Genomic DNA, 17,271 nt, shown 5'->3' with positions numbered 1-17,271 from the left:
GTACCATTCCTGGGAGGAATAAAACCTCAAAAGGAAAGGCAGGGGGAAAATCCATGATTCCTTTTTCTTTCTGTAGCTGAGTTGTTTCCGGGAGTAGTTTTGCAAGACTTGTTTCTCCTTGGTTTTGACCAGGCCCGAGCCAGTTCTTCAAACAAAGACAGCCAGTTACTAACTTTGGTTGCTAGGTGTGGCTTCAGTTCATATCCTATAAAATCAGGAGTCCAGCCCTCCACTTCCAGTCCGAAAGCATCTGAGCAAAGCTTCTCTTCAGTTCCCTGGAAGACAAGGCAATACAAAGGTAAGGCTTAGCTTTGGTTTGACAGAGTTCTGTTTTCTGTAGAAACTACAAAATCGGGTAAGAACTTCTGGCTTGCTTCGCCTGGGGCTTTATAAGGAAGTGCTGTTGACGGCTGAATTCAAGGACAGGATGTATGACTTCTTGCATTTAATGTCTCAGTAAATCTTGCTGCAAAATTATACTGTGTGTAATTGTAATGTAGATGTTGCAAACTATAAAATTTTTCCTTTCTTAACTAAGAAATGCGTTCCCTAACTGGCAAGTTTACTGTCCTGGTGTTGAGTTACTAAAGGAAGAAAGAGAAAGGGGGCTCTAGCAAACTTAGAGAGAGGGTTTTCTTTCCTCCTCTTTGGAAAGGCTTTTCAAAGAGCTGTGAGTTCTGTGTGAGTCCAGTGCTGGAGTGGGAGGCATGTGAGGTCTCAGAGAAACTAGAAGTGGAAAATTCTCAAGAACTCTTCAAAATAGAAGGCTTTCGTAGCTAGAAATATTTTTCTTTATTAAAACGAAATGAATCCCAGCCTCAGCATGATCTCCATGACCCTTTTAATTAACGTTTTGAATCAATGTTATGTTTACTCATAGTTTAAGATGGTCCGCTTGTTACTCGACTCATTTAAACAGGGAGTGGCCACATTCCCTCCCTGTACTCTCTGTGTCATAGACAGGCTTTTCTGGTGAGCGTTTGAAAACCTAAGTGGAAAGCAGATTTTTCCAGGGTGAGGTCAGATAAATCATCCCACGGAATGCCTGAGGAGCCCTACAGAAACTCTTCTCCCTAGTGACATCTTGAGGACACATAAGACAAGGAGATAATTCCTAGGAAAACCAAAAAAAAAAACAGAGAAACAGACAAACAAAAAATAATAAACTTAAAGCTGGATCAAATTGCAAAAGTGAGAGCAGAATGATTCCTAACTACACACTCAGCTTATTACAAATGTGACTTCATAGACTTAGTCTTAGCTCACATAAAGCTGTTAATGAAACATTTTATCTTCTGATTTTATGCGTGCCAATTAAAAATGTGCTTCTTCCTGCCATAGATGCCTCAGTTGTACGAATCCTGAGAAATCAATGCCCCTAATACGGTGCAGGGACCTGGGCTTTGCCAGCTGCAGCTCAGGCCTGTTTCAGCTGATTCGAATGTGGTAAAATGCTGGTTTCCTGATTCTGAAATGGCCTCTTCCTCATTTCAGAAATTCTGCGGTTACCAGAGCCCAGAAAACACACCTACACCTTCTCCATACCTCATATGAGACCACTGCTCTTGAGACTATAGCAATACTCTTAAGGAACCAGCAAAAGTCAGATGCTTGCTAAAATACTTTCTCCATCAAAAACTTCTACAGCGTTGATCTCTGAACACAACATCAGCTGGACAGGCTGACTTAGTGCCCTCTAGACCTATTAATTTGTTACACATTTAAAGTCAGAACAACACCAAAAAAAAGAAAAAAGAAAAAAGAAAAGAAATCCTACGGATCTTTAGTGATGAACCATGAACAATTCTCAAAGTCTTTTCCCTCCAAATTTGCACACACTGATCAGAATAATTAAGCATCCAATCTATCTAATACCTTTTTCCTTTAGGTTAACTCCTCTTTGGACTCAAGGTGAAATGTAAGATAGGTGATTTGGAGGTAGAATGGATCTAAAGACTATTTTACCATTCTCATTTTACAAATTAAAATGGCCTGAAGAAGTTTCTTGTTTTTTGTGAAGTCAAATTTATGGTTAAAGAAAAAAAAAAAAGAGGGGTTGGGGATTTAGCTCAGTGGTAGAGCGCTTGCCTAGCAAGCGCAAGGCCCTGGGTTCGGTCCCCAGCTCTGAAAAAAAGAAAAGAAAAAAAAAAAGAAAAAAAAAGAGAGAGAAGGCCTACAGCACCATGATTCTTCGGTTTAAAATATTATCATTATGGGTCAAATTTGTTGGTTTAATTTGAGCTGTTTCCCTATGTGCTCTTTGGTTATTTAATAAGCTTTTTTGTTTATTTAGTAATAATTCATAATACTTACGGATATGCAGAATTCCAGGTACTTAATGAGGTAATGCAGATGCCAAGGAAATGGTCTGTGTCTTCTGGGAAGACTGCTGGAGGATTAGATCCCAACACGAAGACCTAATGCATAATGGCATGAGGCTATTGGATGGGTAGAGACAAGATGCTTTCAAAGGTTCCCCCAGTACAGAGCTGAGTAGCAGTGAAAGCAACAGGGAGATGTAATGAAGCCTTAGCTTAGTCTTCATCAAATAGCAGTGAGTCAGTCAAAAGACGGTGGTGTAGATGAGGTCAGAGCATTCCAGGCAACAGAAACTCCCTGTTCAGAAGCCTGAGGCAAAATTTCCAGGAGCCACCTTTGGCTAAATGGCTTTTTGAAGTGATGTCATTGTATATTCTAATTATCTTCTCATGTGGCCATTGAGCAGTCTAATTATCTGCTTCATGTGGGTAGTTGTGGGAAGGGCTTACAAAACACGTATGCAAGGAAGAACTGTACGCAAGGCAAAAACACGGGAAAATAATATCCTCAGGCTGCAGCGAGGACTATGGAGTCTCCATTGGATTCTCTAGTCATGAATCTGAATCTCAAGTGATTGAAAATAGTGCCGATCTTGTTCTCATCTCTTTGTTCAATAATTTAAAGACATATACAGTATTTTGCAGTCAGAAAGCATACGTTTATATTATGACTACCGACACTAATTGCAGGATGTCTGAAAAGGACACCACATATAAAATAATGAGGGTGGTGACAAAATTATTTTGTCAATAAAACATGGCTAGCGATTGCTGCTACTCTCATTGTGAAACTGATGGTCCTAGCCTGTAACCAGGAGAAAAGCCACATAGCTGTCGTCTCTGGGGACACTCTGCTGTCTTAATAAGTAAGTTACTCAACAAGATTTTCTTCAGTTTGTGCCTTGCAATTAACACAGAAATAATGTTGAAAGCAGGAAGATTTGGTAAACCAGGAAATTCAGCTGCTTTCCACACAGGTTCTGGAAGTCACTTTCCATGATACTCAGGAAAAAAGCATGAAGATGACTGACATATAAATCCACAAAAAGACTAATTCTTAGATGTTTCCCACTTAATCTACACATAAGGGGAAATTAATAGGTAGTGCCTATTCACACAGGCAAAAATTGTCAAATAAAGAAAAAGTGTGAAATAGTATCAACTTCCATGTAGGTTATCTTTTAATTAGCTCATTTAGTCCTGGAGATTAACTTGGATTGAAAACTTATTGCTAACTAATTGGAGTATGTGTTGAGATAAAGCAATATTATATTAAAACAAATAAGCTGGAAGAAACAAAATCTTCCATTTAATGAAGTTTGTCTCCGTGAAGAATCTAAGTGCTAAGTAGGGAGAGAAGTTCAGCTATGACTCTGCCTGACATTCTGCTGGTGCCGTCTGTAAGTGCTTCACATGTAAGCCGCTCTGTTAATGAAGGTTAATATCTTTGGCACTTAGCAGGCTGTGATAAAATAAATTTTCTTTGGAGCAAAAGACATCCTTTTGCAGTCCTTAAACTTGGCTAAGGGCTAGAAGCTGACTCTAGAAGGCATTTTCTTCTGCTGACATCCGTGGGGACTGTTCTGTTCTGTAAGCTTTGCTTTTCTGGACCCTTGCTCTGGCCTGTGCACATAGAACACGCTGGGATGAGGATGCTCAGAATTCTGATGCACGTTCAGAGCCGTCTTCTCTAAAGACGCTCTTGTCAAGTACGTTGCTCAACCTACTGCTTCTTGTTCTGTTGCACCATATAATTAACGGAGTCGTATTTCATTAAGCTTTCTCAGTTTTCGGGAAGAAACGTGTGCACTGTGCAGCTATTTTAAATAGCTCTAAAACCGTGAAAGCACGAGATTTCATAAACGTCCTAAGATCAGTATGCAGTCGCCATACTCACCTCTGATTTTAGACTCTCCTCCAGCTTGAAGAACGTTTTCTGTCTTAACTGAAAACAAGAGTACTGATTTTTTTTGTTGTTGTTGTTTTTAAAACAAATGATCAGATCGTTCGTTTTGAAGATTCCATTTTCCTAGGGCTTGGGTGCGGCCATCAAGATAGCGACTCAGACTGCTGAAACATCGCCAAAAGAGCTGTGAAGCTGTAGGTGTGCCAACTTGGCAGTCAAAATGTGAAATACTGTGTGGCAACAGCAATCATACCAGATTTGACTGTAGCGGGAAGTACAATGCCGTGCGTGATTGCCTGTCATGAGTCTACCTAGGGGATAGCTGTGAAGGCATTGGTGTGGGAATGAACACAGTGCTTTGGCGAATGCTCTCCACACAAACGACAGAATAGCAATTCGAACAAGCTCCATCGTTAGGTGCAGACTGTTTCTGTTTCGAGTATTATTTGCCTCTGGTATCCAATTTTATTACTTGAAAATTAATCATTTTTCTAGCAGATAGAGAGGCAGAAACACTTTTATCTGGACATGCTAGTAAGGGACAGCTTTACGAATTTTACTCTTCCTAAGTTTTATGGCTACATACCATGAACTGAAATCCCCGAGATTATCTTTCCACCCTCCCTCAAAGGCATTCATTGAGCAATTTTCAGAGGGTGTCAGAGATAAATAAGTGTAGAGGATGAACACTAGGTTCAAAAAAAAAATATGGACCCTGACAAAAGGAATCATCGATGGTATTTTGTGTTGGTAAAGAAAACAGACCAATCATTAGCATATTTTAAGTTTCAAAAAGATTTTGTCCCATTGAATGCAAACATCACTAGGCTGCAAGCTATGCAGGCAATTTGAGACACCCTTTATGATAGCTGCCAAAAATGTATGCATACTGCAGCACCGCTCAAATGTTTCTTGTTAGAACAGGCAAAACAATGATAAAATAATTCTTTTCTATTTGTGTGTATGCATAAAAGAATAATGTTTAAACTGCTCAAATGGGAAGAAATGTGAAGGCAGTTATCTATTCATATAATTTTACACCAAGCAATGAAAAAGAAAGAAAGGAAAAAAGAAAGGAAGGAGAAGAAAGGGAAGGAAGTTGCATTTTGTGAGAAAGAAATGCATAGAGTTTTAAGTTGATTCAGTCCCGTAGATGGTTCCAGATTATTTTACTTCATAGAAGAAAGTACGTTTTCTCTAGACATGCCTTTGGCACAGGCCCGGATAGAGCCCACACAGATGCTTGCATGGCATACTGAATGGTCTTGTCTTTGTCTTCACCATTTACTGTGATTCTCCAAGGTGTAAAAAAGATGTTCCTCCTAAAATACAAACGGGATCACTCTTCCCATTCACACGCAGAATGCTGGTTCCCTGAGCTGTGGACATACATGTAAATGCCTTGCTGCCACTTCTATAATCATTTCTTCATCTAGCAAACTTTAGGCTGCCTCTCAAATATGACAAATCTTCCCTCTGTTTTTTTTTTCTCTGAAGCTTTCTACCAGACTTGTTTTGACTTAATTCAAGAAAGCCTCTCTTGAAGCAGCACTTTAATGAGAAGTTTCCTTAGCCTTTGTGCTTTCAACCAGAGAGCACTGACCAGCTTTAGATACCCTGAGGCAAAGGAAGACATATCGAAGCTTTTGCATTTTCCTTGCTAAGCATCTCTGGGGGTTTGTAGATTTAGATCAGAGAAGTGGTCAACAGTCCTTCTCCTTAGACACTATACTTACATGCTATAAGTCTCTGGACCGTAGAGGGCAGTACTAGAATGACCAAGAGAATGGTTCGTTCCTGAGTAGAGGCTGTGAGTTTCATTTTAATAGTAACAATAGTCTTTAAAAAATATAAACACTGCACATTTTGTGATACACCAAAGACAGGACAAATAAGGGGAAGTTTGCTTTCTGTTGTAGTGTCTCAAGTGCAAAGGGAAGTGTTCGTGGGTATTGATTTTATTATATAAAAGTGCCAATTCATTTTCTTTCCAGATACTTTATTAAAAATGGCAATGGTATCAGAATTCCTCAAGCAGGCCTGCTATATTGAAAAGCAAGAGCAGGAATATGTTGTAAGTAGTCTAAATATTACGAAGTAGTTACCATGTTAAAATAGATAAACACATGAGTGAATGAATGAATGAATGAATGAATGAATGAAGACTAATTCATGTTTCTTGCACACATAGCAAGCTGTAAAATCCTACAAAGGTGGTCCTGGATCAGCAGTGAGCCCCTACCCTTCCTTCAATCCGTCCTCGGATGTTGCTGCCTTGCACAAAGCTATCATGGTTAAAGGTGAGTGGATTTTCATAGAAGAATCTTCTCCTGGACATTTCACAGAAATGTTGAACAGTTACTGGGAAACAAACCGGAGTGATGCAGTCTTATGCTGGGGACATAAAAAAATTTAGTCAGCTGCAATGGTTCTTACCTACAACATCAGTTCTAGAGAGGCCGAGGCAGGAGGGTTGCCATTTCAGGCCTCCACATGCTGTGGAGTTAGACTCTGCCTCCAAAGAGTAAGATGTCCTTTCTTTCAGGACTTAGGAAAGTTTGGAATCTCTGTTGCTATAACAGATGTCCTTACCAGCCTGTTTCTAGTAGAAATCAAGGCTTAAATGAGCATCGGCGATCACATTGAGGGTTTGAATGTGTATCGGGAGTGCCAGAAACTATTAATTAGCTTTTCATTTCCCATTCAAATGGTTGAGGTGTTGGCTTATGTTCTCCAGTTTGATACATGCTGAGGCATTTGATCATTTTCTAGGCTGATGCAATTCTCTTTCCCAGCTTTGCTATGAATACGCCCTGAGTACCGCCTTGATAACGAATCGCTTTCTGCCAGTTGCTGGTGATTGAGAGAACCGATGTTAAAGCCTTTTAAAATCTTTTATTTCTAGGTGTGGATGAGGCAACCATCATTGACATCCTTACCAAGAGAACCAATGCTCAGCGCCAGCAGATCAAGGCAGCATACTTACAGGAGACTGGGAAGGTGAGGAGAGTGATGAACTCCATGTTCAGTTTGCTCATGTTCGTGTTTCAATGTGCTTCTGAATCACAGTCCCCAGCTCTTTCTATATTAAACACCATTAGCCCATTACCTCAGAAGTGGGAATCACAAGATTTGTCTCCTTTGGTGCAATAGGATCACTTTTTAGCAAATTTACTCAGTTCAAACATTGGCCATCTTGCCATAAGGCTTTTCAGAGGTGAAGTTCGACGATGGAGGCGAACCATCAGTTTAAGCGAAATAGCCATCACAGTTACTATGGAGACACAAAGAATGTGTGCTTATTGAAGTGCATTTTTTTTTGCTATGTCACTAAAACTAGAATGAGCTGCTTTATGAAGAAATCTAAATATTTTATGCAACTCCATGTCGGAAGTGAGCTTTATATCTCTCGTGGGACCATAGATAGTTTGTTCTTAACTGGGTGCAATTTAAAAAAAAAATGGAAGTGAGATGTGTCATAAGGTACAAGACTGTTAGGAACTCACGATTCTTTGGTTTTTCCAGCCCCTGGATGAAACCTTGAAAAAAGCCCTTACGGGCCACCTGGAGGAGGTTGTTTTGGCTATGCTCAAGACCCCAGCTCAGTTTGATGCAGATGAACTCCGTGCTGCCATGAAGGTAAAGTTTTCTCACCAACCCCATCTCCAGGCTCCGGCAGTTTTTAAGATGATTTATTTGAACAGATGTTTTACTTGACTGTATCCATGTCTATATATCACCCGTGTGCCTGGCACTCTTGGTCAGAAGAGGGCATTTGATCCTCTAGTGTTTAGAGTTATGGGTGGTTGTGAGCCATTATGTGGATGAGAGGGATTGAATCAGTGTCCTCTGCATGAGTAAGTGCTTTTAACAGCTGAGCCTTTCTACCAGCCCCCTAAATTACTCTTTTAGTGAAAAACAACTTTCTTAAAAAAATTGTGCAGTACAGATCTGAATGTTACTATGGCTGAGGCTTCATTATCTGCTTCAAGTTGGCCGATCAGTCACAATTCAATGACTGAGCAACTTAATCATTTAACGAATCAATCAGTAGATACATGAAAAAAATAACTATTTGAACTAACGTTTTTCATGCTTTTAAAACGCATAAATCAAATGTATATCTTTTTTACCTTTCATCCTAAACACTGAACATAAACCTATTTTGCTTAAGAAAGACGTTATAAGTTTTTAAAAATACAGACAAATTTCTCCAAATGACAAATTACAACAAACTTTGTGTGGACAAAATGAATTGAGTATAAAAAAAAATTTAAATGTATTTCTTTTCTTTTCTTTGATTTCAGGGACTTGGAACAGATGAAGACACTCTCATTGAGATTTTGACAACAAGATCTAACCAGCAAATCAGAGAGATTACTAGAGTCTACAGAGAAGGTCAGCCCAGTGTTTGAGTGCCTCGGTTGGACAGGAAATCAGATAGATATACATTTTGAAAGTCAGCTATGGGTGGTGATTGTGTATGATTTAGAAAAAGTCTACATTCTAAAATGGTCCCTTCCATCTCAGTGCAATTATCCCTGGAGTGCAGGGTGTGGTGGCAGTGAGAGAACATGCGTCCCAACCCAACCCACCTACAACTTGCACCTTAACAGAAAAGGTCTTCTAGAGCCAATTAGCACAAATGGCTATAAAGAGAATTGAATCAGAACGTTATTGGACTTACATAGCTTTCTAAAAACATCTCTACTGTTCTGAACTACCCAGAGTCTTTTATTTTGAAAAGACTGAATAATTAGAATAAGTACTTCTGATCAGGACACTTTCTGATCATCTTTTTAATCCATTGTGGGAGATTGTTTTTAAATAGTTATATCTCCCAGTTGCTTGGAATTGAACTCAGGACCTATAGATGAGCAGTCTGTACTCTTAACCACTGAGCCATCTCTCCAGCCCCTTTGTGAGGCTTTTAGTCAATGATTCATTCTTCACTGAGCACTGTGGAGCTCCTCTGGTTTCTGGTGATTTTCATGTTCGTCTGAGCTGGTGGCAGTTTTTCTTTTGTTAGACTAATGTGTGGCTTTGTAAAGAATCTTTCTACTTGATTCTTTCACCAGATCATGCATGGGGCAACAACAGTTCACATTGCTCTCAATTTAGCACATGAGTCAGAGGAAGAAAGTTTTCAACCCCATTTTCTGCAGTTCTTACTGGAGAACTGATGCTTGCCTTACAGCCATTTGTCAGTAATAATTCAAGAGTCCAATTCTTAAACTGTTTGATGAAACAAACTTTATAAAGGTAGATATTCACATTTCCACATGATCCTAAAGACTTAACAGCTTAAGGCACCATATCTATTTCATTATAAATTCAGGCAGTTTTTTCATTAAAGCAGTACATTTGATAAGTAAGTGGATGTGTATAGAAGTGAGTTTTAAATAGCTTCATATATACATGCCATTGAAACATGTAACATAAATATCAAATATCAATAAATAGCCAGTGTACTGCCCCCTTTTCCTTTTAAATGCTGCTCTATTCATTCTAGCAAATTAAATTGTGACGTAGTATGTTTCAAAATGATTTGGTAATGTGTGTTTAGCAATTCCTTCTTGTTAGAAACTTTGTGTGACTGCATTTTCATACACAGCATTGCTCAGCTTTTGTTTATTGATCTGTAGACAAGTATTTTATAGTCTTAACATTTCAGCTGCTCTCATTTTTCCATTCTCATAAAACACGTGTAACATGATTTACATGTGATATGAATAGAGTCACCAGAAATACATAACACGAGTCATTCAACCTTGAAACTGATAAACTGGGACAACTATGTAAGGTATTAGTTGTTATTTGCATCATTATTTTTAAATAATTAATTACAAAAGTTATTTTTCTTACTTCCTAGAGCTGAAAAGAGATCTGGCCAAAGACATCACTTCGGACACATCTGGAGACTTTCGTAATGCCTTGCTTGCTCTCGCCAAGGTATAGCTTAATTGCTCTGGAAATGTCTTTACTATTATACTGAATAAAGTCTTAGAGTTGGGATCATTTTCTAGGAATGAGAAACTCTCTCTTAAAATTTAATACTGCTTAATTGACAAACCATACTTGTATGTGTTTGAGGGAACAGTGTGATATTTTGATATATATGCTGTTTAATTAATGGCGTAAAATAATGTTTCTGTGTTCTAACTTCCTACCACTTTTTTAGTTGAGACATTTAAAGTTTATCTTCTGGTCACTTAAGAACATCGACTATGATACAGATGACATTTCCCTTACTGTTTAGTAATGCCCCACTGTGCTCCTGTTTATTAGAGACCATGCCCTTTCCTCAGCATCCTCCAGACCTCTGTTCCCCACCTTACTATCTCTGTCCATCACCAATGTACTGTATGCTCCTGTGGGTTTGGGTGTTTTAGGAAGCACGTCTAAGTGAGCTCACGTGAACTTGCTCTGCTTCGTGTTCCTCGGTGCAACATTACTGGAGAGGATAGACACTGCTTTTTCACTCGTTTTCTTCCAAGGTTATCGTCTGATTTTAAGAGAATCAAGTATATCATGTGGTTACATCCTACAGGAAAATTTTACAATATATCGGTGTACTTTTTTCAGGGTGATCGCTGTGAGGATATGAGTGTGAATCAAGATTTGGCTGATACAGATGCCAGGGTAAGTAAGGACATTCCTACCTTCTTACTCTCTTTATGTGGAAGCAGATCTCGGGTCCTCTGAGAAGCCAATGGCTCCATACTCTTCATTTAATTAGACACAGATTCGTGTAGCCCAGGGATAGAAAATACAGTCTTTTTGCTTCCAATTGATCTTATTATTCAGAAAAGCAACGATGACTTAAATAACATTTGTTTTTCCCAATAACTGTTGTGTTGAGAACACTCCAAGTTTTTACATTAGAGTGCAAGAACATAACTATATGTAAGCCCAACCTCTTGGTGGGTAGTGTAATTTAAAACCTTCTTTCCTCCTCCCTCGGTTGTTGGGACTAAAAGCAATCATTGTTATGCTCAGCTCGGAAAGGGAATTATTGCTGAGTAAAGTGAAACCAAGAAACACATTGAACATTTTGTTTTAATAGAAATTGTGCAAACATATAAAAACTAATGATGTGTAATTGCCTGTAATAAAATTACTTTTATTTATATTTGTAAATATCTTTCAATTTCCAGAAATTTCCTTCATACATATTTACAGAGACTACATGGTTAGCATGGCTCAGGATTGTGATAGGAATTAATGTTTTAGACTTTGTAGAACATACCTGTAACAAAAATGACAAGGATCATTACTTTTCTTTACAAAGGAGAATAATTGTATTTAAATTATTTTCTAAGACTGTACAGCTTTCAAATTTCAGAGTTGAAATTTCAGTACAAAAATCATAGTATCAATATCTTCCGGAGCAAATAAATGTGTTGATAGAGGGGAAATGCAAGACCCAGGCAGCAGTTGGATTTTTGATTTATTGATACTACTTGCTAATAATTTCTTTGAGTAATAAAGAATAGAAAAAAAAACAAGTCTGTTTTAAGAATCCCTTGAGTTGCCTTATACAGAGAATTTTAAAACAATTACATAAGCAAAAAGATATTCTGAAAACATAGCCTCAGTTTTTCATGTTTATAAAACACCTTGAGAGATACTACTCATTTTATTGCCCTGTCCTCACTTTCAAGAAAGGCCAACTCTGCCTACTCTGATTGTACCAAGTACAGAGTAATTGCCTATATGGCCTTTGTTAAATGTAACACTTTTATGTGTATGTCCTTCATTGCATAGTTACTTATCCATTTCTTGACAGGCTTTGTATGAAGCTGGAGAAAGGAGAAAGGGGACAGACGTGAATGTGTTCAATACAATTTTGACCACAAGAAGCTATCCTCATCTTCGGAAAGGTAACAAGAAATTAGTTTTTATGGATTGTGTTTGGGGAAGATCACATGGTGTTTATGGAGGACAAGTGAGAGGGAAGAAAGAAAGGGTCTTTCCCTATCAAATGGCTTTAGTGATACTGCCCACTTATTGCTGTATGCCTGTTGGTCAGCTTTGATATGCTACCATTCACACCACTGAGAACTTATTTCCTGTTTTGGAGTGGGGAACATAACTTATTTTTACTGTTTCTATTCATCCAAAGTTTTGGAGTAGTATGGCAAGATATATAAGTAAAAGAATGACATATGAGACAATACTAATACTAATAAGAAGGAAAAGGAGAAGGAGAAGGAGAAGGAGAAGAAGAAGAAAAGAAGAAGAAGAAGAAGAAGAAGAAGAAGAAGAAGAAGAAGAAGAAGAAGAAGAAGAAGAAGAAGAAGAAGAAGAAGAAGAAAAGAAAGAAGGATGGATGGATAGATAGATAGATAGATAGATAGATAGATAGATAGAAAGACACCCAGAGGGTCTAAATGAAGGGAAGAATGTGTAGTTGGTCCAGAAACAAGAGAGAGCAAAAAAAATCTCCAAATTCCCAATGATTCAGAGCTAAGACATAGTCTCTGAATCTTTTGGAAAGGCAGACTGTAAGAACAGCAATGCAAAGTTCATTATTGAATTCCAACACGTGAGTTCAGTGTACCCAAGGGGCTCTTGAGTCAGTTAGCCTGATTTTGCTAAAGTTTACTAGTAGACAGGATGCTTTGCACAAATCTTAACTTCAGTTTCCCATTCAGTGTTTCAGAATTATAGAAAGTACAGTCAACATGACATGAACAAAGCCCTGGATCTGGAACTGAAGGGTGACATTGAGAAGTGCCTCACAACCATTGGTATGTAGCACAGGCGAAGCTTCAAACCTGAACTGGTGCACTTGCATTTCACTGCTGCTCTATAAAAAATAATATCAGAAAAGAATTCCCGAGATGATACATCTCTGCCTCTATATTCACTGTGAGGCAATATAAGTCTGATGATGAAATAATAAACTGGAAGGCTTTTTCTTTCTCTCTCTCTTTCTTTGTTTCTTTCTTTCTTTTCTTCCTTTCTTTCTTTTCTTTTCTTTTGTTTTTGAGGCAGGGATTCTTTGTGTAACAGCCCTGGCTGTTCTGTAACTGTAACTCACTCTCTAGACAGGCTGGCCTGAACTGACAAAGATCCTCCTGCCTTTGCTTCCCAAGTGCCTGGATTAAAGCTGTACTCCACCCTGCCTGGCTTAAGAAAGTCTTTTTAATGAAACAGATGTTCTTTAAGATATGGATACACAGAATACATTTTTGAACCCCTGTTTATAAGGCAATGCACCAAGCAGGACACACCTCCTGGGTCACTATGGATGGTCACCATGAGAAACAGATTGAATTTCTTGTGTAATCACTTGTATAGTCTTGAGCAAGTCCTGGACACACTAATTTAGTAGGTGTCGGTTAATTTCTAAAAATATGAATCTTTTACGTGTCTCCCAGAGACATACACTGCTTAGGTAGGCCATGGTTGTGAATTTCTAAGAAGCTAAGAAGCCTGACCTTTATACTGGTTTCCCCAAGCCCACAGAGAGGAGAGTATATTCAGGGTAGAGTCACTACTGTATATTGACTAGAAAAAGAATGGTGAAAACCATTTTGTGGAAAGTGACTCTGTCTTCTAATAAACTAAACATCCTACATTAGGCAGAGGGACAGAACTCATTTTACAAAATTATTTTCTAGTTTTTAAATATGTATGTTGATTTTGTGATGAATATTTCAACTGAAATTTGCATCTCTTACAGTGAAGTGTGCCACCAGCACTCCAGCTTTCTTTGCTGAGAAACTGTATGAAGCCATGAAGGTACTGCTCTGCTTGGAGACTTTATTTAAAGGAGAAATCACCTGCAAATAGAAGAGCAGAGATCTTTTTGCTTGAAAATTGCATTATATATATTTCCTTTGCAGAAAATTATTGCTTTATTCAATTTTGAAGGGAAGCACGCTACTGCGTTAGAATAAGCTTGTTGGATTCGGTGCACTTTTAGAAAAGGTATATGTAAATATGATTATGAGGTGAGCTAGCAAGAAGTCCATTGGTGATTTACAATTTACTTAACACCCAAATCACCAAGAGAAGAGTGGTACAATTCCCTTTTTAATAACCTATGTCAACTGAGGTTGAGAACTTTATAGTATTCCACTTTCTAGCTTTCTTTTGACTTGCTAACGATGGCTTTCATGCCGTAGACTCAGTGATATTTTAAAATATCATTCTGTGATTAGAGAAGTCTAAGGTGGTATTGAGATGCATCTGAGATACTCGGACCGTTTCATTTTTACATCATCAAGCAAGGAGGTTGCTGTACAGCAGATTGCCCCAGCACTTGTATTCTGTAATGTGAAGACAGGAGTTATGACAAGATCTTCCCTTTGTAACCCATGTATATGGGAGCCTTAAGAGACAGAGACAGCCATGGAAAGAGCTAACAACTTGATTAATTGAGGAGCTCTGTGAAATGATATGCATGTTTCTCATTTTTATCAATTCAGGCAGGCACAATCAATATACTTGAATATTAATGAATTTTCCCTCCATCCCCCATGCCAACTGTTTTCTTTTCTGTGTAATATTAAGATAAGTAATGGCAAATGTCTGGGTAAGAAATAAGGAGATATGTGCCAAGTTTCAGAAGTCATTAGTGCTTTTTGGGATATAATCTAAAACCTTAAGTTCAGGCAAGTGACATAATTCAGCAGATAAAAGCACTGGCCATCAAATCTGAGATCCAGTACCTTCGTTGAGTGCTTTCCTACATGTCGTGAAATCATGATCTGTCTACATAGGGTGCTGGAACTCGCCATAAGACATTGATCAGGATTATGGTCTCCCGTTCGGAAATTGACATGAATGAAATCAAAGTATTTTACCAGAAGAAGTACGGAATCCCTCTCTGCCAAGCCATCCTGGTATGTTGTATTTTCTATAATGGCACCTCATAAAAGAAAGTTCTTTATGCAACATTTTCCAAGATTAGAGCTAATGTGATATGCTACAGCTAAAAACAGTATATATAATAATAGTCGAGCTTCTTAGGATGAATGATTCATAAATAAATTAAACTTTACATAATTAAATCTAGATAACCAAAAAAACTAAGTACATTTTCAACCATATAGAAATGTCTAGTCTTTTGTGCATAAATAATTCTGGAATATTTAAGAGTTCCTGGCACTATTGATATGTGTCTTGATTTATTTTGTAGTTAAAAATTGAAGGATTATAAGTTTGGTACTAAAATTAATTTTCAGTGTTTTACTTGTACTTTATATTTTTGTATGAAATGTTCAAAATATATATTCAAGTCATGTATTATGGTATTAGAAAATAGCATGTTACAAAAAGTCAAGGAGGCTGATCCTATAGAAAGATTTCATTTATATTCACATTATTTGTATCTGATAATTAAAATAAATGAAGTTCAAATGAGAACATTATAGACCTATAGCTTTTACTCATTTTGTCAAGTGATTCAGGTATTTTCTTATGTGGGATATTAAATTATAAAACACTTCAATTAATTATATAATATATTAATATTTAGGATAACTTGTTCTAATATACAACAATTATTTCAGAGTAGATTTTGTTCTGATTCTCCTCTGGAGAACATTTAATTTAGATTTTAAATTATAGCTTTATTATACACTGTAATGCATGACTAGCTTTGTAACGACTCTACAGGTCCCATGCTACTTCTACAATTAAAATCTCTTGCATTCCTCATGATTTTGCAACATGCCATATATATTCTCTTTTTGCACCAACAGGATGAAACCAAAGGAGACTATGAAAAAATCCTGGTGGCTCTGTGTGGAGGAAACTAAACATCCCAACTGCTCTGTAAGATTCCGAGGAGAACATCTCTTAGCCGTTGTTTTCTTCCTATTGCAAGGCTTAAGTAGGAAAGTTGCTTTGTCAGTAAGTCTAATTACCTTCTTTGAATAATGTAGCCTATAAATATGTTTTAGATCATTCATCTGTACAATAGAGAAATACTTGTTTTGTTAATTATGTTTATCCCAAATTATAAATCCCTGTAAGCAAGTCACTTTGGTACCATTCCTGAGAAAGAAGTTTACATAGACTAAAATAAAACAATTTTATAAGACAATTGGTGTGTCATTGTTTCTCCTTTCATGATTTTCTTTTGTGTGTGTATATATCTAATGGCGTAGTTTAAGAAGAAAAGTCAGAAAAAAGTGGAGCATAATTTTAAAGTTTTCTGAAAATACAAAACTCTGAGTAAAAAAGTGCAATGTGCCTTAGTCCTGTGGAGGCTTGATGACCCAGTGTGGGGAAGGCTAAGAGGCTGAGGTGGGAGTGAGTAGGTGTATGGGGAAGGAGGAAAAAGGGATAGGGGGTCTGTGGAAGGGAAACTAGGAAGGCAGTAACATTTTAAATGTAAATAAATAAAGTAAACAATAAAAATGAAAAAGTGCAAAAAAAAAAAAGAAGAAAAGTCAGTTTTCCCCATTTGAAGATAATTTTGTGATTTTTGAAATCATCAAAGTCTTTACCAGAAAGTTTCATTAAATAACCAACAATTTCACCAAATCAGCAGGACACCTATCAATTAACAAAAATCAATGGTCTTTCTGAATATCAATATTAAACAGGCTGAGAAAGACATGTGGAAGCAGTATAATTCATAATAACATCTAAAAAACAATCTAGGAATAAACCTAACAAGGAAGTGTTGAAGTTTGGTCTGTTGCTATGTATCCTAAAGCTAAATACTGGCCCCCAAGGTCTGGTTGCCTCCAGGGATAAGGAGATCCTCACGCACAACAAATGATGCTAAGCACCTTGCTCCCTAATTTAAAATTAGGTTGAATAAAGTTGCCTATACTTGGACAGAAGATAGAGGCAAGGGCTTCGGTTCCCAGGCTTCGGGTCTGAGGCAGAGGCTACCAGGGAGGAGAGAAGAGAGGAGACAGAAAGAAGAAGATGCCATCGTGTAGGTGGATCATGAAGGAACATGTCCATAAGGGCTGGCCAATTGGAGTAGGACCAGCCTAGGAAGAACATGACAAGTTATGACAAGAAGTTAATAACAAATCAAGGTTATTGACAGAGAACTAAACAGAAATAGCATAG

General features: G+C 37.7%; 1 protein-coding gene and 1 long non-coding RNA gene across 3 annotated transcripts in view; one reads left to right on the top strand and one right to left on the bottom strand.

Moving 5' to 3' along the window:
• The first annotated feature begins 237 nt into the window (after positions 1–237).
• On the top strand, positions 238–16,285 carry Anxa1 (annexin A1). 2 transcript variants are annotated; one of them, XM_087633124.1, is made up of 14 exons: positions 238–298; positions 4,352–4,418; positions 6,219–6,298; positions 6,416–6,524; positions 7,130–7,224; positions 7,750–7,863; positions 8,532–8,622; positions 10,097–10,176; positions 10,810–10,866; positions 12,014–12,107; positions 12,882–12,977; positions 13,916–13,974; positions 14,958–15,080; positions 15,942–16,285. In XM_087633124.1, the coding sequence occupies exons 3-14, from the start codon at positions 6,233–6,235 to the stop codon at positions 15,996–15,998; spliced, it is 1,041 nt and encodes a 346-aa protein (XP_087489250.1). In that variant the 5' UTR covers positions 238–298; positions 4,352–4,418; positions 6,219–6,232; the 3' UTR covers positions 15,999–16,285.
• The window catches only part of LOC148007874 (uncharacterized), a 68,808-nt gene continuing 57,952 nt past the window's right edge, over positions 6,416–17,271 (bottom strand). The window contains exon 2 of the long non-coding RNA XR_015648078.1: positions 6,416–7,498. This is a non-coding gene — a long non-coding RNA (uncharacterized LOC148007874). The remainder of the gene's footprint in view (positions 7,499–17,271) is intronic.

The sequence above is a fragment of the Rattus norvegicus genome, chromosome 1, assembly GCF_021556685.1.
Source record: "Rattus norvegicus strain SHRSP/BbbUtx chromosome 1, alternate assembly SHRSP_T2T, whole genome shotgun sequence".
Lineage (NCBI taxonomy): Eukaryota > Metazoa > Chordata > Mammalia > Rodentia > Muridae > Rattus > Rattus norvegicus.
This window is presented reverse-complemented; position numbering and strand designations above follow the sequence as displayed.

Excerpts from the sequence above, each read along its gene's own strand:
- Anxa1 (XM_087633124.1), top strand. The coding sequence starts at position 6,233 with ATGGCAATGGTATCAGAATTCCTCAAGCAGGCCTGCTATATTGAAAAG. Across the intron at positions 7,225-7,749 it reads ACTTACAGGAGACTGGGAAG|CCCCTGGATGAAACCTTGAA; the intron begins GTGAGGAGAGTG and ends TGGTTTTTCCAG. Across the intron at positions 8,623-10,096 it reads TACTAGAGTCTACAGAGAAG|AGCTGAAAAGAGATCTGGCC; the intron begins GTCAGCCCAGTG and ends CTTACTTCCTAG.